Raw genomic sequence first — 27,454 nt, 5'->3', positions numbered from 1 at the left:
CACGGGGTCAACCAGCGCCGCCATGCTTGGCTCAGGCTTACGTCACTCAAGCCTGAGGAGCAACAGCGGGTGGCCAATCTGCCGTTTTCCGGTGAAACACTCTTCGGAAAACATGCCGACGACGAAATGGCCCGGATGAAGGCCGAGGCTGAAACCCTGACGGCTGTGGGTCTAGAGAAACCCAAGGACAAAAAGCCTTACCGCCTGTTCCAACGGCGGTTCGGCTCGCAGGGGAAAGGAAGAGGACAGTCTTCTGGTCAGCAGCAGCAGCAACAACAGCAGCAGTTCCGAAGACCCTTCCAAAAACGTCAGAGGGGTAGAGGTGGACAGCAGTCCTCTACCTCGACCAAAGGCCCGGCCGGGTCTCGCCCCTGAGCGGTTACTTCCCCTTCATCCGTTACCCGCTCCGGTGGGGGGGAAGCGTTCAATTTTTTCTGGCAGAGTGGAGAAAAATTACTCAGGACAAGTGGGTGCTGAATATTGTTTGCAATGGATACAGTCTTCGGTTCATCAGCCCTCCTCCATCGATTCCTCCGGTCAGCTCACAGTATCAGCTGCGCGAGCTCCAGGCGGACGCCGATATCCTGTTAAGGAAAAGGGCGATAGAAGATGTACCTCTGTCTCAAAGGGGAAGAGGTCTGTACTCCTGGTTCTTTCTGGTCCGCAAGAAGGACAAGAACGAGTCCAGGCCCATTCTGGACTTGCGACAGGCAAACAAGTGGATTCGCAGAGAAAAGTTTTGCATGCTGTTGTTGCATCAGATTTATCCTCCGCTGCAACGGGGAGACTGGCTATGTGCCATAGACCTACAGGATGCATACTTCCATGTGCCCATTGCACACAAACACAGGAAGTTCCTGCGATTTCAAGTCGGCACCAATCACTATCAGTACACGGTACTTCCGTTCGGGCTGAAGTCTGCGCCCAGGACTTTCTCGAAGTGCATGGCAGTGGTAGCGGCACACCTGAGGAAGAACAAGGTGTTTGTCTACCCGTACCCGGACGATTGGTTGATCAAGGCCTCCTCCTTCTCGGAAGCTCAAGCACACTTGCAGAAGAAGTGCGTTCTGTTGAACAAGCTGGGGTTGCACATCAACATGTCCAAGTCTGTCCCGACTCCGGTCCAGTGCATTCAGTACTTGGTAGCCTCCATCGATACGCTGTCAGCAAGCGTGTCTCCTTCGGAGGAGCGACGATTATCACTCCTTCGGAAGGCTCCGGCTCTCATGTCCACTCCATCTACGACAGTAAGGACGGTGTCTTCTCTACTGGGATCGATGGCCTCTTGTATCTTCCTGACGCCACATGCGCGGCTGCACATGAGACCGCTGCAGGAGTGCTTAGAAGATCAGTGGGACCAGAGGAGAGGTTCTTGGGACGACAAAATACGACTGTCTCTGCATGCTCTTCAGTCTCTGAAGTGGTGGTGTTCAGCGGAGAATGTCCTCAGAGGGGTTCCCTTCCACAAGGACATTCCCACACAGACTATCGTGACGGATGCTTCTCTCCAGGGATGGGGAGTGCACTCCGGAGACTTACAGATTTAAGGGACGTGGTCCCCGACGGAGTCCACGTACCACATCAATTTCCTGGAACTCAGAGCTGTTCACTTAGCGCTGAAGGCTTTTCACCCGTCCTTCCGGACCAACTCTTTGCTTGTACAGACGGACAATACGACTACGATGTATTACCTCAACAAGCAGGGGGGCTCGAGATCCCGCACTCTGTCGCAGGAGGTGCAGGCGATCTGGCACTGGCTTCTGGCCCGAGGACTGTCGATCACGGCCACTCATCTGCCAGGTGTGCAGAATGTTCAGGCGGACGAGCTGAGCAGACTTATTCAGGAAAACCACGAATGGGTCATAAACGACGAAGTACTAGGAGAAGTCTTCGCAAGGTGGGGAACTCCAGACGTAGATCTGTTCGCCACCGCCGAAAACAGCAAATGCCGAGACTTTGCCTCCGTGTACTATCAGCCAGGGACGCTGGGGAACGCGTTATGGATCAACTGGTAGAACAGCTTTCTGTACGCTTTTCCACCCATTCCCCTGATCCCGGCGGTTCTCATCAAGCTGTCCCAATCCAGGGCGAGGATGATTCTGATTGCCCCGGAATGGCCCAGACAGTGGTGGTTCACGGACCTGCTTCACCGGTCTCTCCTTCCTCAAATGAAGCTGCCGTGCAGGCCGGACCTTCTCACGAAGTTCGGGGGGCGGATGGTTCACCCCAACCTCTCGTCTTTGAGTTTGGCGGCATGGCTCCTGAAATAGTGCAATATGGCCATCTGAATCTCCCAGAGGATTGTATGGACATACTGAAGGAGGCTAAGCGACCTTCCACTAGGACTTCTTATGCTTACAAGTGGAAGAGGTTTTGCATCTGGTGCAAGTCTAAGAACTATGACCCTACGACATGCAAGGAGGATGTCATCCTTCCATATCTGCTACATCTGGCGCAGTCTGGCCTTAATGTCCATTCCATTAAGGTTCATCTGGCTGCTTTGACTGCCTACAGGAAATGCCCTTCACAGACTTCCTTCTTCCAGATCCCTGTGATCAAAGACTTTTTGGAAGGCTTGAAGAAAGAATTCCCTCCTGTCATGCTTCCTTCGCCTTCATGGGACTTGAACGTGGTGCTGTCTAGGTTGATGAAGGAGCCTTTTGAACCTGTTCATAAGGCTTCGTTGCAGCACCTGTCCTGGAAGGCGGCGTTCCTCGTGGCCATTACATCGGCCCGCAGGGTGAGTGAAATTCAGGCGTTGTGTTGCCAAGAACCTTATACTGTATTTCATGCTGCTAAGGTTGTTATGCATACTCACCCTAAATTTCTTCCCAAGGTTATTTCTGATTTTCATATCAACCAGACTATAACTTTACCTACGTTCTTTCAGAATCCTTCATCTCCAGCGGAAAGGTCCTTGCATTCCCTGGATGTTAGGAGGGTGCTGAAATTTTATCTGGATAAAACCAAAGATATTCGTAGGTCGGACCAATTGTTCATCAATTATGGATCAGTCAGGACGGGTCTTGCTACCTCTAAACAGTCCATCTCGAGGTGGATTGTGTCCTGCATACAATTGTGTTACCAACAAGCTAATAAGACCTTAGGGGGAAAACCTAAGGCTCATTCCACCAGGGGCAAAGCCGCCACGACGGCTTTGCTTCGTAACGTGCCAATTGCGGAAATCTGCAAGGCGGCCACTTGGAAGTCGGTCCATACCTTTGTTAAGCATTACTGCCTGGACTCGGATGCCAGGGCAGACGCTCAGGTTGGGCAGGCTTCTCTGCGAAATCTGTTTGCACAATAGTGGTGTTATTTATCGTTCTCCACCGCCGCTTTGGTGTGGGGATGGGCTTGCCATTCTATTCACTAGATTGTGACTATACACAGAGATCCCCTACTACAGAAGGAGTAGTTTCTGTCCTGTAACTCCAGTTCTGTAGTAGGGGTATCTCTGTTATAGTCATAAGCGCCCGCCCTCCTCCCCGGTGGAGAGAGATATTCATGTACGGAATGCTACAGGTCTGGCGTGTTAAGCCTTCAAAAAGAACTGAAAGTAACTGGGACCTGCAGGGCATTCTGGGATACTGTGAAGTTCTGGAAAGTTCTCTTAAAGGCACAGTATCCTGTTCTGAGCCACATAATGGCAGCCTATGGGGCTTGTCTGTCCAGGTTCTTCTCTCTATCATTCCTGAGGGATTTTGCTGTTAAAGCAAGGGAAATCTGTACAGGCTTTGCTGTTTTGTGGATTTTTGTGGTGGAATTTCTAGTTGAAGTACTGGACAGTGTAGCCTTTTTAGGCTGCATTATCTGTCTTTAAATTCTCTCTTAAGTGTCTGCGCAGTTCTGCATTTTTCGACACTGTAAGAGATTATTTTTGATTGCTCCGGGGTCCACGCACATGGGCGGGACTATTCACTAGATTATGACTATAACAGTGATACCCCTACTACAGAACTGGAGTTACAGGACAGAAACTACTCCTTATATCATTTGGTCATATTATTGCTTTGCTATGATGTATATTTCAAATCTGATGAATCGTGCTGTATTACGGAGATTGACAACTATCTGCATAATGGTTATATTGTTTTACCTGCATGTACGGCAGGTATTGTTCGTTATCATAAAAATGGTTACCGATGCAAATATAACCCTTATGCTCACACGAGTCGTAGGGCTTACGCCTGTTATATTGCAAAATAACCAAATAAAATTTGTTTTTGTAAAATAATCTAAGGATCCTCTTTGACTTTGACAGAACATGAACACAGGTTCTTGCTTTAAAGAGATATAGAGCAGATTAATGATAGCAGGAAACATACTAAATAGGAAAAGGAAAGATCCTGAAAAAAATGTGCCAAATCATCAGAAATCAAGAAAAGAGACAGAAAGAACAAAATGCATGTCCTGAACCTCGCATAGGTAATGGAGGTGGGATGATTAGATCAGTTCCAAGATCAATTAAGTCCTCCTTCCATTCACAAGCATTTTCATTGATATACTACACAGCATCCTTTCTAAGAGGCCCTTAGTAAGAGCTGATTATTCTTGAAGCCAAGTATCCAGGTCATAAATCAAAGTATGCATGTTCATTATAAACAATGGAAGTTTAACATACAATGGTGTTGACAATACATTTTTTACTGACTATATTTAAGAAGTCTTAAAGTTCCTGAACAGTATCTACTGAGTAAACTTGATCGAGGTAGCAAACAACAGTTCTCACATTTTGAAGCAGTCTCTAGTACATGGAAAATCTTGAGATTAAAGAAATATGTGTCAGAGGAAGAAGCTGTTCAAATAGATAAGAAATATGAACGGTTTATGGCACTAACAACATTTACAAGTCTTATGGAATGTAATTGCCATTGAATAATGGAGCAGGGTAGATCGTTAAGTCCAATGCATTGTCTAAGGCAATTTGTTTTTTATATAGCGGTGTAAATAATAGGTGTTTCTATTATGAAAATGATTGCCACTCTAGCTAAACTTCAGGATTGATCCAGAGATTTGAACTGCCTGCACTAGAAGCACCAATGTCTGTGGCAAATGCTTAACCTAGTGAGCAATCTTTTCGATTTATTTGCATTTATTGATTATTCCGGGTCTACCGCAGCTTACATGACCCAGCATATAACTGTGCAGTCCACCGTCTGCCCCATCTTGAACAAATTGCTGCAGCGGCACTCCAAATCTTAAAGTGTGTTTCTGATGTAAAGGAAGCAGCTAATATGTATCGATAACATGTTTTCAACCAAGATTTATTAATAGGATAACTAGGATGATAAAAGGTGCAATATATATGTGCACTTTAAATGGTAAGGACTTAAATAATCTCACTGTGATTGTTCTGTGAATTAGGATGGAAACCTTTCAGTAGCTTAATAGGGCAAGCATATGCAATGCAATAGGTCTCGCATTTGCGAGAGTTTAAGCTATCAGCATTGTAAACGACAATGCCTTTTATTTAACTGTTTTGATAATTAACACATAAATAAAAGGCATTGTCATTTACAATGCCAATCGCTCAAACTCTTGTAAATGCAAGACCTATTTCATTTCAAAGACGCAGCCGCCATTGTCCTGGGCTGCTTGGAAAGTAAAAGCACGCATGACACGCTGAATGTTGCAGGAAAGCATGTTGTGCATGCAGTAGGAGAAACTCAATAAAGAAAATAGTGCTTGTAGACTAAATAGGACATACAGTGTAACATCAGAAGTAAAAGGGCCAGTCCTCATGGGGGGTTACAAATAAAGACAAGGGGGTAATAAGGAGGGACAAACAAGCCTATTAACGAATCAGAAGCCAGCATTTACCAAGGACAGTTACACCAGCCAATGAAAAATATGGGTGGAGCTTCAAGTCCATACTCTAATACAGCATGCCTTGCAGAGCAGCACATACGCTTCCCAGGCTCGACCTAAAAAAAGTACTATAGATGCAGTTTGGGGAGCCTGATTTTACAGTCCATGATTCACTATTTCTTTACTGGCATAAACAGAACCGCTAAGAGGCCTATACCCACTTGACTACAGTATATGGAGACATTTTACAAGACCATTCATAGAGGAATTTAATGAATAGGAGGGAACATGAGTGGTGAGGTTTTCATCCTCACATTTACACTTACAAAACAGTGCGTTACACTGACTCTTGGATAGAGGTATACATGTCTAATGTAGTTCAGTCCAGGTATTTCATGACAGTGGCACACCTGGACCAATACCATGGTCCGACACTTATATATATGATGAGATATATGCAATTTCGGTTTCTTCTGGGAAAATCCTTTACAGATTTCACAGAGAAATCTACATGTAATTGAACACTAACTTCATCATTAATAGTATCATGAAATTAAGTTGGATCATGCAGGATGTAAGGAGGCGTGATAGAACCATGTTACAGTGGAACACAAACATGCTAATGCCGCAACTATACTAAAATAAATGAAAATACCTTATTGTAATTTTATGTATCTGCAGTTATATTTAAGAAATTCAAAGGTCGGGTACATTAGGCATCACTTATTCAAAATGTTCGCCCATGTTGAAATGATCTGGGTTATGTACAAAACAGTCATTGTTCTGTAAATAGAATTAAAAACTGGGCTCTGTCTTCTATAGGTAATAGGTGAGCATGCGTGAAATTCCACTCACCTGGCCTTCTTTCTATTGAAAAGAACACTGTGCATTGGAAGTATCAGAAGTGGAACAACGAACTAAGAATTTACTTGAGCCTTCAAAAATTCAATTGTAGTATTATAGAAGCGAATTGGCAAACAATGATGAGTCTTGGTCTGGCAATGGACTCTTAAGAGCACATGAAAAAAAGACTACAACCGTGACTGTTATTGAATGTACTAAACATTGTTGAGTTTGTGACATAAGTAGGTGGAAGTATTCTAGCAGTTTGTTTAGCCATCTGTTGCTCAAAGAAACGTAAGAATTAGAATTATTAGTTGGAAATATTTTCCAAATCCACGAGTTGTCTCAGAATATCGGCGTCATTTTCAATAAATATTTTTAGCCACCACAATCCAACTTTTCATTATTAGTAAATACTGACATTTGTTTTCTCCAAATACAAGTAAATTCTCGTTTGTCTACAAGTATCAGGTTTAGAGTTCTTTAACTTACTCTTTTCTTTTATAAGTTCTTCCATCTCGCCCAACTTTCAGGGATAGATACTGTATCACATTTCACTGTTCAGCTACTTATACCACAGTACCACTTGTCCGTATTGCCGTAGTGGTGGAGCACTAACAGAAAATTCTGCCATCACTCATGAATCTAGAGATGGGTATCATTGCTGTCCTGGTGGCAGTTTCATACCATTCTGTTATCACAAAGTTATTTTCTAGTCTGCGCGTCTATGATGGGATTTATGGGGCAGGAGCACTGACCTGTGTGGTAATTGATGGGCCTCACACTTTCAATAACAGTGTGTCAGAGTACTCCTTCTGTCCTTGCTCAAGGTAACAAACAAAACAAGGCTATGACTAGAAGAATGGAAGTACCAAATATGACATTATCTTTGCTATATAGTGGCCAGAATGGCGGTGTTTATTCCCTGATATGCGTTTGCGTACTTTAGAAAGGTCGCAAATTGAACCCTGTTCACTGGCAATATCAGTAGCAAACAGTCCTATTCAACTAGTATTGGGCATATGGTCCCTCCACTGACTTTTTGAGGTCTGGCGGCTGCAGAGTTGATGGCCTAAGGCAACCAAGAGGTCAGTATTGCAGTGTTGAAGGCCTGATTTGATCATAGACCTTGCTGCTAAGCACAGGATGGATTCAGTAATTGAAAGTTAAGTTTGCCGCTGGGCTTTAAAAAAAATATGTAAGTTGCATTACTTCACTATTACTCAAATTTGGTCAGTATAGGATAAACCCGTCAATAAAGATTCCAGAATTCTGCACAACCAGCATTGCACTGGACAGTTCTCAAGTTTGGTCCGTGGTCATGATAGAACTTTTTAGTTCAGTATACCCAGAAGTAATGCCACATATTATCTTGGTTAGTCGGAAATGAAGCCAGGTACCTTATCACTTATTTATCCATTTATTTACTTTGCTGTGGTCGCTTTGCTGAGGTCGCTGGACTGTGAGGCTCCTGTGAATTTACTTCTACTTCTCGCGGAACCCGCTGCGCGGGTTCCGCTTCGCTGGGCTGTTAACTCACCTCCCTGGACCCTTGCTTGTTGCTCCTGGGGTCTGCTGAGGGTCAAGCAGGGCTGCGAGCAGAGTGCTAGCGCCGGCCAGGGACTACGTTTCCCAGAAGCGCCGCCGGCCGGATCATCTGCACCTGGGCTGCTCTCCCTGCCCCTCCCCATCTGTTTTAAGCCGGAGCGCCTAATTAAACTTCGGGACGCTTTGCTGTGGTCGCTTTGCTGAGGTCGCTGGACTGTGAGGCTCCTGTGAATTTACTTCTACTTCTCGCGGAACCCGCTGCGCGGGTCCCGCTTCGCTGGGCTGTTAACTCACCTCCCTTGACCCTTGCTTGTTGCTCCTGGGGTCTGCTGAGGGTCAAGCAGGGCTGCGAGCAGAGTGCTAGCGCCGGCCAGGGACTACGTTTCCCAGAAGCGCCGCCGGCCGGATCATCTGCACCTGGGCTGCTCTCCCCGCCTGCCCCTCCCCTTTTACCCATAGATCTATAAATTGCTCTGAGTAGTCCCGCTGCGCGGGAGCAGCCCGGGACAAGGGCGGGATAGTCTAAGACAATCCAAGACTGGCCACGACTGGACTGGACCAGAACCCCTGGCAAAATTTGCACTTCAAGTAATTCGGTTATCAACTCCATACAATTTGGTTGTCCCGGGTAAGGGGTATCAGTATCATTATATAGATATTCTGTTGTCTTCAGCTATATATATATGTCTAAATATAAAAACCCCATTGCCCCTGCAAACACTATGGATAACTATTTAGTGCAGGTGGTGGCAAAAATAAATAACAAACGGAGGTCCTCATTGGGACTCAGTACTTCTTCAACATCTTCCCAAAGGGAGAACTTAGCCACTAATATGATGGATTCTGATGTAATATGTGAAACCGAATCATCCTCACAGCAAAATATTGTTAACCTGATGCAAAATGGCTCTATTGTTCAAAATCTAGACATCATTGTTGATACAATACCTGGTGATTATATAGAGGTTTTTCAAAATGACCTAGAGTTAATAGAGGATTGGTTATCTCCACCGGCTCCTGTACCTGCCCCAAGGGTGGCGAGAGGGGCCGTTAAAATTCCTCCTAAACGAGAAGGGCTATGGTCCAATAGAAAAAGACCGGCAACACCCCCACCTAAGAGTGTTAAAGCAGGTAAAGGCAGAGATGAAAATGATAGTATAGGATGGGATGAGGCAATCATAAAAAAGCTTATGGGTATGCTGGATACTAAATTAAATCGGATAATTAAACCACTGTTGTCTAAAATCGACCATCTCACTGACAAAGTTGGTAAACTAGAATCCCTCCTAAAAATTACAAACGAGAATGTGGGGGAATTACCGAGTCTGGTATCAGAGAAAATTGAAGAAAAACAACTCATGGTAAATGCCCCAGGAGGAATAGTAGATAGACCAGCCCCGATACAATCATCCAGATTAAATCTTGGCATACAACCAGATACCCCTGCAGGAGTTGGCTCCCCAGTTGATACAGGGAGCTCCACTGATCAAGAATACAATAAAGAAATGGGTCATGTGGAATTAATCGTCGAAGCTTCACCCCTGATCCTAGTCCTGGCCAATGTCCCACCTCTGAAGTTAGGCGAGATTGAGTTACCAGCTTCCTTGTTAAATAAAGCACTACAATGGTTGGGTAATAATATGCATATTTCCCCATGGGGCAAACAAAAATTGGCAGAGGACCTGGTATCAGCAAGACGAGTAAAGTGGATAGGGAATAAACCCAAGACATTTGCAGGGGATTGTGTGGTATTGAACCTCAAGGAGCCAGGAGTGTTACCTGAGATTTTGTCTAATTTATTCCCCCCCCAAAGGAGATCAGCAGAACTAATACCTCTTACGCTGGACTACTTCTATAGTAGAAGAGGACTAGTGGCAAAGCCAAGTGTACTAAGGACCAAGTGGTCAGTTGCGGGTGGTAGAAGGGCAGGGGTTGTTCAAAAGTGTGATTGGGGGTTGAATTTGGAAAACAGATTTTCTGCCCTTTCTAATTTAAACGAATGCGATTGACTCACAGAGCATAAACACCCGCTACCTAACCTACAGACGCTTCAAATTAATGGAAGGTCAGATAACCTAGAATGTGTAAAAACTAACACTCGGGCTATAGGAAATAGGGAATTCCATGTAGTACCCTCTGGAGAGGAAAATAAAGACCTTTATGGAAACAATATGGAAATGATAGAGAATGAAGAAGTAGGGGATGGAGCAGAAATAATAAATGCAGACCTAGTTAAAAAGGATGAGGAAAAGGGCAACTTAGGGCTACACTTAGGAGAGCCCCCGTTGACCCTTATCTCATGGAATATAGCAGGCATAGCGAATAAGATAGAGACAATAGAATGGTTGATTTTATTGACCAATATGATATAATTATGCTGCAAGAAACTTGGTCGATAAACCCAGTTTTTCTCCAGGGATATTTAAATTTTTCCATGCCAGCAAATAGAAATCGCCTAGGACGCCCCTCTGGTGGTTTAATAATTTGGTTCCGCCAGTCGTTGAACTGCTCTATAACCCAAAGATCTTTACCATCAAATGATATCTTGGCACTTAATATTAGATGGGATAGCGGCCAAGACCTCGTTTTGTACAACGTTTATGCTAGGGGGGTTGCCGCTGGCAAATTGTCAGAAGTAGTATCACTCTTAGAACAGGACATCCAGCTATTATCTCCACAAAAACACATTATTGTGGGTGGGGATTTCAATTGTACCTTCGAACCCTTGGGTGAAGAGGACAGGATTCTGTCAGAGGAGGAGGATATGAAGTGGGGAATACCCCAGTTGGAGGTCCCCACTATCAAAAGATGGAATGCCGTGGCAATCCAGCTAAAGAGTCTCTGCCTAGCAAGTGGCCTGAGAGCAGCAAACGGGCGCACGCCCTCCGACTTAAAAGGTAACTACACATTTGACAATGGCCGAGCATCTAGCAGAATTGATTATTTTTTAGTAGATGTAAGGGCCTGGAGCAAAGTGGTAGATATGGTTGTAAAAGTAAGATTGGAAAGCGACCATAACCCCCTGTGTATGACCTTTTATTCTTACATTAAGTCAGTCGAACATCTTAATAAAAATGAGTGGGTGACGCTGAATGTTGTGTGCTCAAATAATCAGCGCAGCTTGAAATGGAAAACGCTGATAAAAGATGAAGCAATAATTGAGGACCTTAAAATAGTTGTCAAAGAGGAAATAAATAATATTAAGCGCCACTGTGGGAGTCCAAATTTTCAGAACCACATGATGGAGGCGCATAAAAACCTCTTTTGTAAACTTCAAACCTTCTTTATTAAAACCGTTGTTGTAAACAGAGTGAAAAAAGAACAGTCAAGACAGGGATGGTATGACAAGAGTTGTAGACAGGCACGTCACAAGTTAAGTATTGAACTAAAAACAGGGAATGCCGTAGCTGTTAGGAAGGCGAGGGACAGCTATAGATTGACCCAAAAACAGACGAGGAAACGATGGGATGAGAACTGTTGGCAAGAGCTCAAGCAGGCCTGTGCAGCCAAAGATTCCAAGTTATTTTGGGCCACAGTAAAATGGGATAGGGGAGGTATAGCCGCTCAACCACAAAACCATGTTGCAAAAAATTCATGGATTGAGTTTTTTTTAACCACAGTATGCCCGTAACCAGTTACATAGCCTTGATCCCCCCCCCCTCTAATTGCCTTTTTTAACCACCAAATATTTAAGGAAAAAGATGTCAGCATGGCTCTAGATTGCATAGCAGGGGGAAAAGCTCCGGGGATGGATGGAATCCCGGCAGATGTGTTTTTATCTGACCGGAAGTCTTGGTGTACCTATTTTACGTGGCTGGCCAACGCAGTGGCTATGGGAGGGGATGTGCCCGCTTCATGGAAGGGAGCGGAAATTATCCCTATATTTAAAAAAGGTGACAAAACCCAGGCAAAAAACTACAGACCTATTAGTCTGATTGACACGGCACAGAAACTTATGGGGCGCTTAGTCCAGAATAAACTGCAACAATGGATTGACGAAAAAAACATTCTATCTCCATATCAAGCAGGGTTTCGCCCCCTGACAAGTAGTGTTGACCAGGTTTTTTACTTTTTAGCCATCTATTGGAGAAATGTCACATTAAAAAAAGGCACATTGTATGCGGTTTTTGTGGATTTAAAAGCTGCGTTTGATCTGGTCCCAAGAGAAAAACTGTGGCAGACTATGGCTGACCTAGGCCTAAGTCAAGAACTCCTCACTCTCGTTGTGCGTCTCCATGAAAATAATTTTGCAAAAATTAGATGGGGCAAACAGGGAGAAGTGACTGAGTCCTTTCCGGTGGAGCGAGGGGTGAGGCAAGGGTGCGTTCTGGCGCCAACTTTATTCTCAATCTATATAAATGGCATAGTTAATCATTTGAATAAATTTACAAGTGATGCCCCAACCATAGCAGGCTCACGTGTCCCCGTCCTAATGTTTGCGGACGACACCCTTCTACTTTCACGTACACCGAGCGGATTACAAAAAGTGGTTGATGCCTTTGGTGAATTTTGTGATAGTCGGGGTCTTGAATTAAACACCACCAAGACCAAATTAATGTGCCTCAACCACCGGTCCACGTTTAAAGGTACAATAATGTATAAGGGTACTGCACTTGAGAAAGTTGATGCCTTTTCCTACCTAGGAATTACCATGCAGGGTGACATGAAATGGAAATCGCATATCAACACGGCAATATTAAAGTTTAGTCAGCTTGCAGGCGTAGTCGCCCTCAAAGTTAGAACCTCGCTGACAAAACCTATAAACTGTGCCCTTGAAATCTGTAAAATGAAAGTATTGAGTGCCTGTTTATATGTTTCTGAACTTTGGGGTTTTTCAAATTTGGGAGATTTGGGACGGGCGGAAAATAAATTTTTACGAGGGCTTGTAATGGCCCCACAAAGCACACCCATAATTCCACTAAAATTAGACCTTGGTAGGAATAACATCGAGGACATAGCTCGGCTACGACCACTGCTGTATTGGAGGCGCCTGATGGGGACCCCAGAGCTAAGTCACTATGTTAATGCTTTGTCAGACGTTGTTCAGAGTGATCGCTTTCATTGTATTGGTTGGTTAAAAGAACTGCTGGGCCTTCTTGCAAAATTAAAACTGGACCATCTATGGGGTAACACAGATGCATCTTGTTTCCCTTCAAAAACAAAACTGAAAGAATTATATTGGGAGATGGTCTATTCATCAATGTATTGTAAAAGCTCTGCATCGAATTTGTCATCTCGTTTTTTGAATATGAAAATGCTCCCATTGTGTGAACTTTATTGGGATATAATTGAACGCCCTTATGACCGGAAACTATACTTTCAATTCCGTGTGGGCACACTGCCTGTAAATGCCTTCAAGAAACACTGGTCCCCGACATGGGATGAACATTGCCATCATTGCAAAGATCAAATAGAGCACATTTCCCATTTACTATTTTGTTGCCCCTTATATGCAAGGCCAAGGCGTAAATGGTTAAAACCAGTTTGTTTAAATATTGGAACCCACAGTCAACTGACAGCATTGAGAATATTAGAATCTGATTGTTCCCCAAAATTTGTGATTGCTGTGGCAACATTTCTTGCGTGGGCCTAGTTAATTCGTACTCGTGCCTTATTGTTAAACGCTATATAATGTAGTTGATTGATAGGTTTTATATGCTTCCCTATTTTGAATTTTTTAATGGAAACATACCTATTATGAATTTTATTGGCTTGAAATATTCGACTGTCATTTGTTTAATATGTATTTTAAAAGTCATTTTTTTAGCTTTAGTATTTATTGTATAGGGTTAGGATGGATGCTTTTATGACAAATGTCGAATAAAGCTTTAAATTGATTGTATTTATTATTTGTACATCAGTTATCTAGACACAAGGACAACACCTAAAACAAGTATAGCCAATAGTCTACTTTGGCATTGCATTTTGATTTCCATTCTTTATCCTTTTATAGTTTGTTTTACTCAGCCATGTGAATTTAAAGTAAACTATGTGTTCTGGTTGCTGTAATTTAAAACAAATAGTACTTTTTCTTAGAATCAGTGTCTTGTCGTGTGCATTAAAACGTAGGATTTTACACCTTTTATCTTCTCGAAAGCGCCCATACTGTTCTGTTGAAATTATAAGTTATTTAAAAAAATGATTTAAAATTGTTATTGCAGCATATGGTCACAGCGTTTTCTTTTTGTGGAATATCCTTACACAAACAGATTTAAAGTACCCCCTTGCCAAAGCTAGATCTGTTGGGTTTGTCAATGCTTGCTGAAGAGGTTTGAAAGATCTTCAAATAACTTTGCCTGAAAGAGCTTTTCTACATTGTTATTGTGCATCTTTTATTTGGATTTCAGTGGTAAAGTGGAATGTTTTTCGACTAAAAAATACAGCTCCTGTTTTCAAACGCATGTTTTGCCTTACAGATTGTGCAGTTCATTGTCACCTTGGTTCAGAATAACCGGCTTGTGAATCTGAAACGGAAACGGTAGGCCATGTTGAACAATATATTTTTGAATTTACTAGTAGTCCTCTCATGAAGACCGTGTTCGTATGTTGGTAATGTTTGCAATCCTGTTTGTTTGCGCCACCCATGTTCTCATGTGTCATCCTATCTGTGTTTTCTAGAACGTTACTACTAAATACAAATGGAACACCACAGCCTAATGTATTGCCTCAGATTGTCAAAGAACCAGACGATGACCAAAATCGTGTAAGTAATTTTTTTGCCTGTCATTTAGCACTCTTAACATTCAGTGACCAAAATTGTGTTTTTTTTCCAGAGTGCAGCTACAAAACAACAACCTTCACAGCATGTAAAGTTTGAGGCTTTGTCGTCACTGCACTGTGTTGGATGAAAAGGTGCTAAACAAGCCTGTTAGTACTAGGGAGATTATTCTTTCACACTTGGGGAAGACCTAAGGTTAATATTAACACTTGGCCATTGCCTTTGTAATTTTTTATGTGCTGTTCGGTTATTGCCTTTTGAATAGCTGGCAGTCTGCCATTAGAATGGTCTGGTAGCACAGTTTGTGGTTGGTTGTCTAGGTGACATCCAGACCAGTCCAAACTTTTCATCACATACTGGACTCCGTTTTTACTGTGGTGACGTTTAGAGTGTTATTGTGATTGCATAGGCGTTTATGATTAAATGTGTGTTGTGTGAGATAGACCGCTGAATTCGTATGTAAAAGGAATGTTGTTTGTCCTGTTAATATTTTTGTGGTGATTTACGAAAAATGTGGGTGAGTGTGTTTATAGTGTCAGAGAAGTGAGGGGGGAGGACTTGATAGGTTATGGGTCAGCACTATGCCAATCCACCATTTTGACATATCCTTAACTTGGTATTGATTTTGCATTTGATAATTTAATTTTTATTCGTGATAGCCTACTAGGGAAATAGCTAAGCTGTGCTGAATGTCTTCTGACCGAATTTTATTCCTTGATTCATGTATGCAACAAAGACCTAATAAACTGGAGACATTAAGCGCTGTTTAGGGCGATATATAGGTCTTATTTCCCCTATGGTGCAACACATTTTATGCCTATTATAATTGATGAAGGCAGGAAGTTCCAGATTTTCGTTGTCGAGAGGTTTAATACATTCACTGCCAATTGGGCGTTTCTATACTAAGCTGTAATAAAAATTTGCCTTGAACATCTGGAAGATTGTGAGGAAATGTCAAATTGGAATTTAACCATTAAGAAAAATACTTGTCACAGGCAATCAGTGAAGGTTTTTTCATAATGGCGAAATATATTGTCTACAAAGAAAAGTCCCACAATAATTTCCTTAGAATACATCTTGACTGCCAAGCTGGACTTTGGAAACCAATAATAAATTAATTTTTATTGAAGTTAAACCATGTTTTTTCTGCCTTCCACTTATCAAAATAAAGATGTGACACATGAGACCTAAAAAGATACATTTTAAATGCAGAATCTGACAAAAGGCTGTAGAAGTCCTTTTTCCTATAACTTTTGTAAGTAGAGACGTTCCCATTGCCAAATGTGAACTCAGTTAAGTACTGCAGCTGGTGTGATTACATGATGTTAGGTGTGGATAGCATTGTAGATCCTGCACTGCCTGCTTCCTTTTCATAACATCTCGATTTGCACACTTGGCTTAACAAGCATTGGCAAAGCCAACACATCTCAGCAATGCCCGAGCTATCGGGATCGTCAATGTGAATGTCTCTTAGATTGTTTCTTGTAGTAGCCTTTAGGGTTTGCGAGGCAGGCCTTGATGTGGCAGGCAGCTGACAAAAGTGTGCACAGCTATTACTGAGCGTAGCCGCCATCTGTGACTGGAAGGATTTCTTTTTCATGTGAAAGTACGTGATTGACAACCAAAAATAATAATCAGCTCAAATTACTGAGGAAAAAAGAAGTTGGGTAATAATCATATATCATAGCGTAGAGATATAACACGCCAGTGAAAAGCGTCTAACAGTGGGGGACGAGTGGGCGGAGGAAAGAAGTACTTGTCCATACAGCATCAACTGCAGTAGCAGCAAATGTTAAGCCTATAGGCGGGCTAAAGCCTACAAAGTACATACAATAGGTCTCTTTTCGATACAGGGCATGTGCACCGTCCCGAGCCAAGGCCTATTAATGAAACCCATTGATATTAGTTGAGTACTAAGCTTTTCTCTAGACAGATTTCTAAGCCCTTGAAGCTTTCTGCTCAACCTAGACATTCAAGAGGTGTTACCAACCCTCTGTGGGAGACTCCTCCAAAATCACATCCCAAGGAAACAGCCTGCTCAATCATCTTTGATGCGGCCTCCGCACTTTTGGCCAATGTATGTGTGCCTTTAACCATTGCAGCAGTAATTTAAAGTACCAAAGCTCATGCTTGTGCTATTCTTTGCCGTGGGACACCTCTGAATGTGTCAGGTTGTTCATACCCGAGGATTTAGCAGAAGGATGCCTATTCTACCAAAGTCTGATGTGCAATTTGTCACACCTGAACAAGATATTTATTTTGAGGATCCTCAAGTGTATTACGCTGGCCACCACAGTGATGATCCAGTTGAACAAAAGGATGTACTAGCTACAAGGGTTCCATTGGGTGATTGGGGAAAATATTCAGGATATTTTAAGTTTGCACTCAGGAGATACCTTCCCAAATAAGGACCCGTCTTCAAATGACCATCTCATTTGCTGACGTAAGGAACACGGATAAGAGAAATGGACATACCCTCGATGCAGTCTGAGTCACAGGATAGTGTATACATTTGAAACATTGCAGTTCCCATCTGCTCCAAAATACTGTGTCCAAGGTCTCATAATCTACATCAGTGTATTGTTTCTGACAAGGCACTCTACTAAGGCAGTGCCTACATGTGAAGAGTATAAGCACAAAACACCAGATACCAACCCACTTGGGAAGGCCTCCAGCTGATTACTTGGTAATGTTAGCCATGACCAGGAGCTTATGAGTATACCAGGGTCCTGCCACACTGCCAGATTAAGGGCTTGACTGTATCTTCAGGGTGGCAGGGCGAGTGCTTCTGGAAGCCTTAGTTGCATGCTGCCAGTGTCATTTTCATTGGTACATTAGAAAGTAGCAAGTCAAATAAAAAGGACATATGCAGTACCCATCAGATGACAAACCCCATTATTGATGGGGAAGCTGTATCATATAACCTAAACTTCTGGTGTAGCACATCTGTGGACCTCTAAGCGACTTGTGGGAAGGTTGTCTGAAGACATTCTTGTTCAAGGTTACCAGGTGTAGGAAGCTGGGTTTCTATTGCAGTAAACCCCCCACTTTTTGCCAGACTACTGATGCACTTTGACTTGATGTAGCCTGGGTCCCTACCAATCAGGTTCCCAGGGCCTGTGTTCTTTCCCAAAAACTGTAGTTTGTACCCCCAATTGGCACCTCTCTGGCCACATGTCAGTCCTTTGTAAAGGGTACCATGGGTACCAAGTGCACTGTTGCCAGGGAAGGCTTCTAAGGGCTGCAGCGCTTATTGTGCAACCCTTAGAAGCCATGTACCTTAACACACATACACGGCCATTGCAGGCTGCGTGTTTTGGTGCAGGACAAAGTGAAGAGTCGACATAACACAAATCCCTGTGTGCCCAGCCTACAACCCACTGCTCTGGCATAGGTTAGCCACCCCTCTAGCTGGGTGCACTATACCAATGGTAAGGGTAGAGGTGAATGAGCCGTGTACCCCTACAGTGTCTAGACCAATTCCTAGACATTGTAAGTGCAGTAATGCCATTAAGAGTATATTGTACTGGGAGTTTGTCATTACGAACTCCACAGCACCATAATGGCTTTACTGAAAACCGGGAAGTTTGATGATATACTTCTCAGCACATTAAACCCACACTGATGCTTGCAATACGTCTAGATGCAGCATTCCGATCTGCAACTGCCAGCCGGTAAAAGCAGCATTAGTTGTCTAATATTAATATCTTTGAAGTCACTAAGGGCCTGATATAAGAGTTCAGCTGATGATTTACTATGACAAACGTAACTGATAGTCTGCTTTCCCCATTACAAGTGCCTTTGGATATAATGCACTTGTAATGTAACAGGATATCTGTCATGTTTGTGATGGGGTAACCCATCCGCCAAACTTTAGATCAGGCCCTAAGCTTTTACGGTAGAACAGTAGTTCTCTGGAGGTTTTAGCAGAAACCTACGTTGACACACTGAACTTGAGGCTCTGAACAACATGCAGCGCTACTACTTGTTCTGTTAGCTCTCAAATCACATGCAACTTTTCAAAAACAGGTCCAAGACTATTTAACAACTACCAACTCAACATTCAACTTTTATGTCTATTCCTAACGAAGACCTGAGTGCCTAAACTTTGCACTGGTTCAAATCCATGTTTACCACTTTCGCTTCTTGCATAGTAGGAAATAGAGCAAGCAGATTTTGCTTAGTTTATTGGATAAAAAGATTCTTGCACCACAGACAAAATAAGGAAAATAAGGAAATAAGCTTGTATTGTTTATACATTATTTTAGATGTGTTATAGAATTTTGAGCAGAGAAAAAAATGCTTCGGTATCCGTACCACAATTTCAAAAAAATTAATAAACTGATTTTATGCTGTTTTTGCCGCTTACCTGACAAGAAATCCACAAATGGATTTGGCTTAAAGTTAATCCTACCTTTAACATTTGAAAATTGAAGAATCTTATTATTTGTAGACTTAGCAAATGAAGTGCAAAATCTTGTGTTCCATTTTTTACTTGGTGTAAGCATGTGCAGTTGGCCCTATTTTATTGTATGCATGCTGCAGCAAAAGTGGAAAACGATCTTATCCTTTTTTTTTTTTGCGATGGTGCAAACTGTACCATACAAGCCCATCAGAATTGATATGAACACTACAGAAAATCAGTGATTGGCCTCACAAGAATCCATCTGCATGGTCCAGGATCTCCAAGCACAGCTAGTTCCGCAAATGGCAACTAAAACGAGGCACTTGGGTTGAGTATTGCCAGGACACCCATCTCAGGAATAATTAGAAATCATATATGGAGGTGAATTTGTTGCAGCCGGTTAATCAATAAAGTCTTGGATGTAGCTCACCTGACCAGATGAGGCTGAGCCTTGGTGTTTTGGCAACAGGTACAACAAATATGTTATATATTGAGCATGTCCTTTCATGCTTATGTTTTTTTATACACATAAGTGCGCACTGTGATGGCATGAATAAAACCTTTAATCATAATGTTGCGGATTGTGCTTGCTTTTTATTTCAGAATACAGGTTGTATGCGTGTCTCCTTTTTCGGAATTAGCTCAGGCCACAACCCTTAGTTATGATTCAACAAACCATAACCATAGATGCTAGCCAAGTCCATAATGTACAAGGAGCAAATGGTAGCTTTTCCTAAGCACCACTGTGTTGATCTCTGTATTCTATTGCATTTGGGTTTCAAAAGTTCCACAGACATACAAATATCATCCATGCTCTCATGCATAAGAAAGAAAAAAGAAGCTAAAAAGACCCACAATAGCAACATTTTTATATCTCTTCCTAAAGAGCAGGAGATTGTTGAGCTTTTGAATCCAGCACTTTATCTAATCTTACAATATCTTCTAGAAAGAATACCTGCAGTCTTAATGCGCCAGATTACAGGGCTCTTGATCACGGCTGTCAGGACAGCTGATTGAGGGGATCATGTTCATCATGTAGAGCATGGCTTTGGCCTACAAGCTCGATGTGTTATACAGATAAAGAAATTAAACAGAGTTACTTCAGAGTTTGAAAATATGAATTAGCTAAATACTATAAGGATGGAGCACTTTGTGGCAAGCAGTTTTAGCAAAGTTTGTACCACGTTGCTTTGTTCTTATTCGGGAGTGTTTTCGAGTGCGAATACTTGTGAACCACAGAAACTCAGTTGTTGAGTCACTTTTAATTTTGACTATAACTTGTATGTCATCTATGTGTGGAGTTTTACTCCCTCCCATTGCAAGGTTTCTTTAGGAGACAGCACATAGACTTTAATGAAGGATGCAGATTGGATTCAAGAGACAAACCAGAGGAGACGTATACTGTTCTTTTACAAAAAATTAGACACTTGCTAATTATATAAACTGGTCTCGCAAGGCCTTATGGTCCAGGTAGTCTAATGACACACAGATGTCCAACAGTATCAGCATAGCATAGAAACATTACCCGAATCTACTTTTCTAGCAATGAGTCCCGAGCAGTCAACAGAGTAATCTCTGTACCTCTTCTGGGGTAAAAGCTAGACCCAAAATACTTATGTAGAAGCTATATTTCAAAGTGAGCCTTAAATGGTACAGTTGCTGCTTTCATAAACTGTAAGAAAAGAGCATTTGAATTAGGCCAGTAATCTCAAAAGTGGCCCGGATGTAGGTATGTGTTTTGTAAGTGCAGGATAACTTAAGTGGTGTACACATAGGATGTTTTAAAGGTTGGTATTCACAAAGTTAGTGGAAACCTGAATAATGACCAAATTGAGTTGGTTTTAAAGACCAAGCTGTGCTAGAGATGAGCAGGGCGTATCATTTTAGATTAACAGCTGTTTACCTGGACAGATCCCTGGCATTTGGGTATCCCCTCAACTTCCAGAGTGTTATAGTACATTGTGGCTAGATGTGTTATATCAGGACCCTTCATAGATAACGCTGTCTGTGAGATCTTAAAATAATAGATGTTTTATCTGTTCCTGTGATGTGTTTTAAGCTACTCCAAGGGGAAATAGGTTGCTCAAACGGCTTTAGAATCTTGACAATATCCTTAGTCCGCGTCTTATCTCTTATGTAAGTTTTCTGAAAGCTGATAAATTATTCTTTATGTTCAAAGATGATATGTTTCACGTAAGCAGACTACTTTGGTCTCTTTTCCCTCTCCCCAGATACAATTCCAAGTTTGAAGGTGGGTGCTAGATTGAGTATTTTGGATTTTGTCTCAAACTCACCCTTAAAATTCCCAAAGATGTAAAGTTTGAGGGTGCTAAAGATTATTGCTGCTCAGAAACTTCTGAATTGATGCATATAAGAGGGCTAATTCTCTACAGCTTGAGGTTTTACATTAAATAAGGAATAACCAGGGGCGTATCCAACGCAGCAAAGATGGCAGCCACACTTTAGCTCCGCTTCTGACCTCCGCGCTAATCCTCCATCATCTGCACCAGTGACCCTTGCTGAGACCCCCACCTCCTAAGCTTCTCTTGACCAGGGTCCCCCGTGAAGGTGAGGGGCAGCCCCTGGGCCGCTCTGACGACATTGTCGGTGACGGAACACCTATATCAAGACACCACTTGTGTAGGTACAAGAGGTGGTAGTGGCCCCAGGGTATACTATTTTTGCAGGCCTTGATGGTGTTGGGAGTGGGGCTTCTGTGGGGGTTGGAGTGGCAGTGCAATTGGCGACTGCTCCCCAGCTGCGTGCGGGCATTTTGATCTGCGTGGACCGTGTTTGGCCCCTAGGGCCAAGGAGCGCCTGGCAGGCCACGAATGTAGCTTCCGACAAACCCAGTGAGTGCCCTGCGACAGGCTAGAGACTGGCTGCTCATGCTGGACCTGGGACTGCCAGGGGCTTGACGACTGCAGCGGTGGCCCCTTAAACGAAGTGTAGAAAACTGCAGAACCTCGCCGGTTTGCTAGCAGTATTTGGAGTGCCATTGGCTGTCTCCTGGATGAGTCGGTGGTACCCATGAGCTGGGCCCTTTGACTTGGGCTACTACTGGAGAGGCCCCAACTCCCACTACTGCGGAGGCCTCAACTCCCACTACTGCGGAGGCCTCAGCCACAGCTGATCGTGCTGCCTTATGGCAAGGAAACTGTGACGCTTCTGGGGCGCCTCGAAGGCCGGAGACCACTATGGGAAAAGATAGGCCTACCCCTTCTACACCAGCCCAAAGGAAGATTAATCAATTACCACAAAGACCTCCAGTGCTACGACTCGTGGAAGGCAGTGGAGACCAAAGTAAAGGAGATTAAAGTGGGCTTTTCGCTACTGAGCCAAGATTTGCGCAATGCTGGCATCACGTTACTTAAACTGAACACTGGGTTTCGTCTGTGGAAGATGATGTGCCCACCATCAAAACTCAAGTCTCGAAACTCTTCAATGTGTAGGCCACATTGAAAGACCGGGCTGAGGATGCTGAAAATCAAGAATGCAGGAATAACCTCTGGTTTGTGGGTTTTCCTGAGGGAGTGGAGACACTGTGCACAGATTGCTCTCTTGAGGACTGGCTGCACTATTGGGTACCCAAGGGAAGCCTGTCAACCTGGTTTGTGAAGGAGTGGACTCCTAGATCTCTCATTCTGCTAGCTCCCCCTCACCCCCTGGGCACTAGCACAGCAGATGATTGCCAGAGTCCTCCACTACCGTGATCTCATTCTTTGTGAGGCCAGAAACTGGCAAGACCTTTACTATCAGAACTTGCGCCTCATGGTCTTTCCGGACTATACACGAGCAGTCCAGCAGGGCAGGTGCTCTTTTGAGGAGGTAAAACAAATGCTTGTGCCCTCCAGATCCCCTATGAGCTCCTTTTTCCTGGAAAGCTGAAGGCAGTCTTCAATTCCAACACCCTTTTCTTAGAGACACCAGAGTTGACCTGGGACTGGGCAACTGAACAGATAGAACTCTGTAGAATAGGTGGGATGGATGCTGTTTACAACTAGTAGCTCCCTCCACCTGCCCCAAGATCCCAGAAGAGAAGGCACACCAGATTCCGTAGAGTTGGCTCCTGACCCTGTGGTCACTTGGACTCCACTGATTCGGAGGGGTGCCGGGGCCCTCCCGATCAAGACTTTAAGGTAACTCCACCGCCATGAAAAAGAATAATATACATGTTGACCTTTTGCAATAGATGAAATAGTTGGATATTTATATAAAAAAAGTGTGTATACAAAAATCCTCTTTAAATGTTGATACAAATAATAAAAAAAGAATCAGAATAAAAAATAAAAATAAAAAAAAAGATATAGAAACTGTGAGCTTGTCATGTTGTAATTAAGGATGGTCCCAAAGAGCTGCAGTCAGCCTACATAAAAGTAATATAGGTTTAGTGGGAGTTATTTGTGCAGATTTCCTTTTGTCTTCCCCTTTCTCCCAGACCTGAAAGCTATTTATAGGGGGTACCCTTGGATTGATATTGAACTCCACTGTCATATACACCGGATCTTTTCAATGCCCTGGCTGGGGAACCTGGTGCCTCGGTATGCTGAGCCAGACCATCAGCGGTCTACGGGTTCACCTGTCCTTTTCCGGGGAGGACCACACATGCACTTACAACTTCTCTAGTCACTGGCTTCAGATCCTGAATATGAGGGGGTCTCAACCTTGGTCCTAACTAGCCATGTATTGTCCCTTTCACGTATTCTATTTTAGGGCAACAGGTGTGTAAGTATGGGGGAGGGACCTAGGAGAAGGGGTAGTGTTCAAATTATTATTTGTTTGTATTTTCAGTTAAAGGACCCCACGCACCACAACACCCGCTCGCTCCCAGTCCCGCACACCCTGCTCCATATCCAGAGCATTAGAACTTAAACTCAGCTCAGGGCCTTAGCTTTACATAGCTTGACCTGTTATCTTCATGGCACGACTTGAGAACATGTCCTGAAACGCAAATGATATACGGGACTGTATTAAACGATATGTAATTCTACGCTATGCCCAAAGATTTCAGCCAGCGGTCCTCATGCTCCAGGAAACTCATTTAATAGGGCAGCACTGTTCTTTCCTCTATCGCCAAGGGTATGACAGGGTTTACTAATTAGTGTATTCCCAGGGCTTACGTGGGGTAGCCACCCTACTGCACAAAGGTTTTACGCTTGTGGTGAACAACACAAACACCAACCCCCCAGCGGAGATATATTGGGATGGAAGTCCTGCTGGAAAGCAAGCAATATAACCTCCATCAGTGTATGTCCGACATCCACTCCTCTCCCCAACATAAGATATGTTGGCCTCCCTTTTGCTGATGATCCCACCGCTCTGCAGTGGTGGAAGGTGACTTTTACACGGTCCCTGACTCAGACAGGGACTCATTGAGCCGTCCAGGGCCGGGACTTCGTTCTTGAGCGCTCAATGCATGGGCAGACTCTATGAGGCACTGTGATGTGCAGAGGACATGGCACCCACAGACTATGCCTACACCCATACATAAGCAACACATAACACTAGATCCTGGAATGACATTCTTTGGTTGCCAGCCACAGACATCCTTCAGTTAACCATATTCATAATCCTGCTGCAGGGCGTGTCAGACCATGCACCACTAATGGTGGATCTGGGTTCTTCAGATTCAGGACTCCATCCCTTGTGGCGCCTTAATGCATGGTACATGACCAACAGAACGTGTTCTGCCCAAGTGAGGTCTGAGATTCAATCCTACGTTAAAGAAAATCAAGGTATCCGTCCAGTCAGCCTGCACCCTATGAGCGGCCAGCAAACCTAGGATCCATGGCCATACTAAAGGGCTCATCCGTGGCCAAGAGAAGCAGAAGCTTGCACAAATTACAGCCCTGGAGACTCAAATCCTCTTTCTAGACCTCCAGAGTCGATTGGACTGCTCTCCAGACCTTGAGTGATGACTGCCTGCGGCCAGGGCATCATTCAGACAGTTCTCGCCGGAGGAAGCACGTCATGCTGGAGGGTATCAAGCAGAAGGGTTTAGGAATTTGGTGACAAATTGGGGGGAGTTAAATGTACTGGCTGGCCACCAGAGAGATTGCTTCTCGAGTGATACCACGGATGTTGCACTGCGGAGGACACCCCAGAGTCCTTACCTCCGAAATCATTCAGGTGTTCGCGGATTACTACAATACCTTATACAGCCGCAGACCTGGGTTCCCCCGGGAGCAAGCACATCTGCTAGTGAACAATATCCTACTATTCTCCATCCCTTGCTTCTTGGCCCAAGAACTAGACCAGTGAATCATGGCTGAGGAGATCACAGAGGCGTTATCAGATATAGCCTGGGCAAAACACAAGACCTTGACAGGCTTCCAGTTGAGGATTTCGAGAGGTTCTGAGAGCTTATGATTCCCTACCTTCTGGCTATGTACACAGCAGCGGCCTTCCCTCCTGACATAGATATGGCCACAATCGTTTTGAATCCCAAATTTGGCCAACCCTTAGACAACTGTCCTGGATACTTGTCGATTTCCCTTGTATATACTGACATTAAAACATTTGTCACGGTGCTAGCTAACCGATTATGGCATATGCTGCCGCATTTGATCCACCCTGACCAATGCGGTTTAATGCGGGCTCAAAGCACTTGCCTCTGTGTTTGAAGGATCACTCTCTTAGGCACACTGGCTGAAAAAAGGTCGACCTTACTCTTAATTGACTTTGAGAATTCAGTCCTGGAGAGAGCCGGTCTAGGGCCTCATTTTCGTTAACTCACTATTCTCCTATGTTCCCACCCGTTTGCACAGGTTCCGATGAAGAGGACACTCTCCGCCCCTTTCCCAATACGGTTGGGCACTCAACAGGGCTGTCCTCTTTCCCCTCTCCTGTTTGGCCTCTCCATAGAACCCTTAGCATGTATTATCTGCTGTGATGCTTGGATACAGGGATGGGCATAGACTCCGGACTAGAAGAGGGTGTAGCTTTCGATACCGATGATATTCTCCTCTTGGCAGGTTTGCAGTCTTCTGGCCCGAGATGCTTGGAAATATTAGACTTTTATGGGAGGCCTCCGGTCTCCGTATCAACAAGGCAAATACCATACTTGTGCCTGTTAAAGGTGACTCGACTATCTGCTCATGGAATGACTCCATCCCCATGCATTGCCTTTCTTTTGTTTACCTGGACACTCATGTTGCTATGCTCCTGGAATTGATGAAGACCCTTAACCTGTCCTCCGCAGATTACTAGTATGAAATGAGACCTGCCAAAATAGCAGTGTCTTCAGTTTCACGTGATGGAACGAGTGACCCTCTTCAAAATAATGATGCTACCTCTATTCCTTTGTGTTCCAGAAAATCCCACTCACTAAAAAATGTTTCATAGTTTGAACTCTTACTATCCGAACCTCCCACTCACTATCCCACTATCAGAAAATCCCACTCACTAAAAAATGTTTCATAGTTTGAACTCTTACTATCCGTACCTTTCTGTGGGCGAGTGGACGTCCCTGGATTGCCCAGGCCAATTGCCGACTGGCTACGTTTAGGAACAGCTGATCGTCACTGCTATTAATTAGACTCACAGGTAATAATCATTAACAACTAGCTCAATGGGGACTTGGAAGATTCGGCATATTGTGTCAAATTATCTGGGCTGGAAGTTTATGGGGCTCCAATTCCACGCTCCCTCCCAAGGACCACTAAGGTGGTGTTTCTAGCCTGGATGACATTACCCCTTACGTGCTGGGATCAGAAACTGACAGATGCCCCCCCCCCCTCTTTTGGCAGTGATCATGGCTGCAGCATGATCACTTCCCCTGAAGCACGCAAACAGGTCGCAGTAGCTCTCATCGCCTCCAGGCTGGACTACTGCCTCACACATTATTTAGGCATTAACATCGACTTGGTCCAACGCCTTCAGATTGTGCAAAATGCAGCGGCCCGGTTTGTTGTAGATGCTCCGAAGTTCTCCTCAGGCTTTGCCATTAGGAAGAACCTGCACTGGCTCGCCATGCAGGCTAGGATAAACTTTAAGGCCCTATGCCTGACGCATCGTGCTCTGAACGGGACTGGGCCCGAAGACATCCGTTTTCTAGTGTCCCACTATGTTCCCGGTAGGACTCTTCGCTCCGCCAACAAGAATCTGCTTGTTGTCCCCCGAATATCCAAGGC

The 27,454-nt window shown here is 43.9% G+C and overlaps 1 protein-coding gene across 2 annotated transcripts in view; it reads left to right on the top strand.

The window, feature by feature from the left end:
• LOC144763143 (heat shock factor protein 2-like) overlaps positions 1–27,454 on the top strand; it is a 406,222-nt gene that overhangs the window by 272,617 nt on the left and 106,151 nt on the right. For both annotated transcript variants that reach the window (XM_078648463.1, XM_078648462.1), the window contains exons 6-7: positions 14,616–14,677; positions 14,818–14,902. In XM_078648463.1, coding sequence (XP_078504589.1) covers positions 14,616–14,677; positions 14,818–14,902 — 147 coding nt within the window. The remainder of the gene's footprint in view (positions 1–14,615; positions 14,678–14,817; positions 14,903–27,454) is intronic.

This window comes from Lissotriton helveticus, chromosome 6, assembly GCF_964261635.1.
Source record: "Lissotriton helveticus chromosome 6, aLisHel1.1, whole genome shotgun sequence".
Lineage (NCBI taxonomy): Eukaryota > Metazoa > Chordata > Amphibia > Caudata > Salamandridae > Lissotriton > Lissotriton helveticus.
The sequence above is the reverse complement of the archived record's forward strand: the minus strand, read 5'-3'. Positions and strand labels throughout refer to the sequence as shown.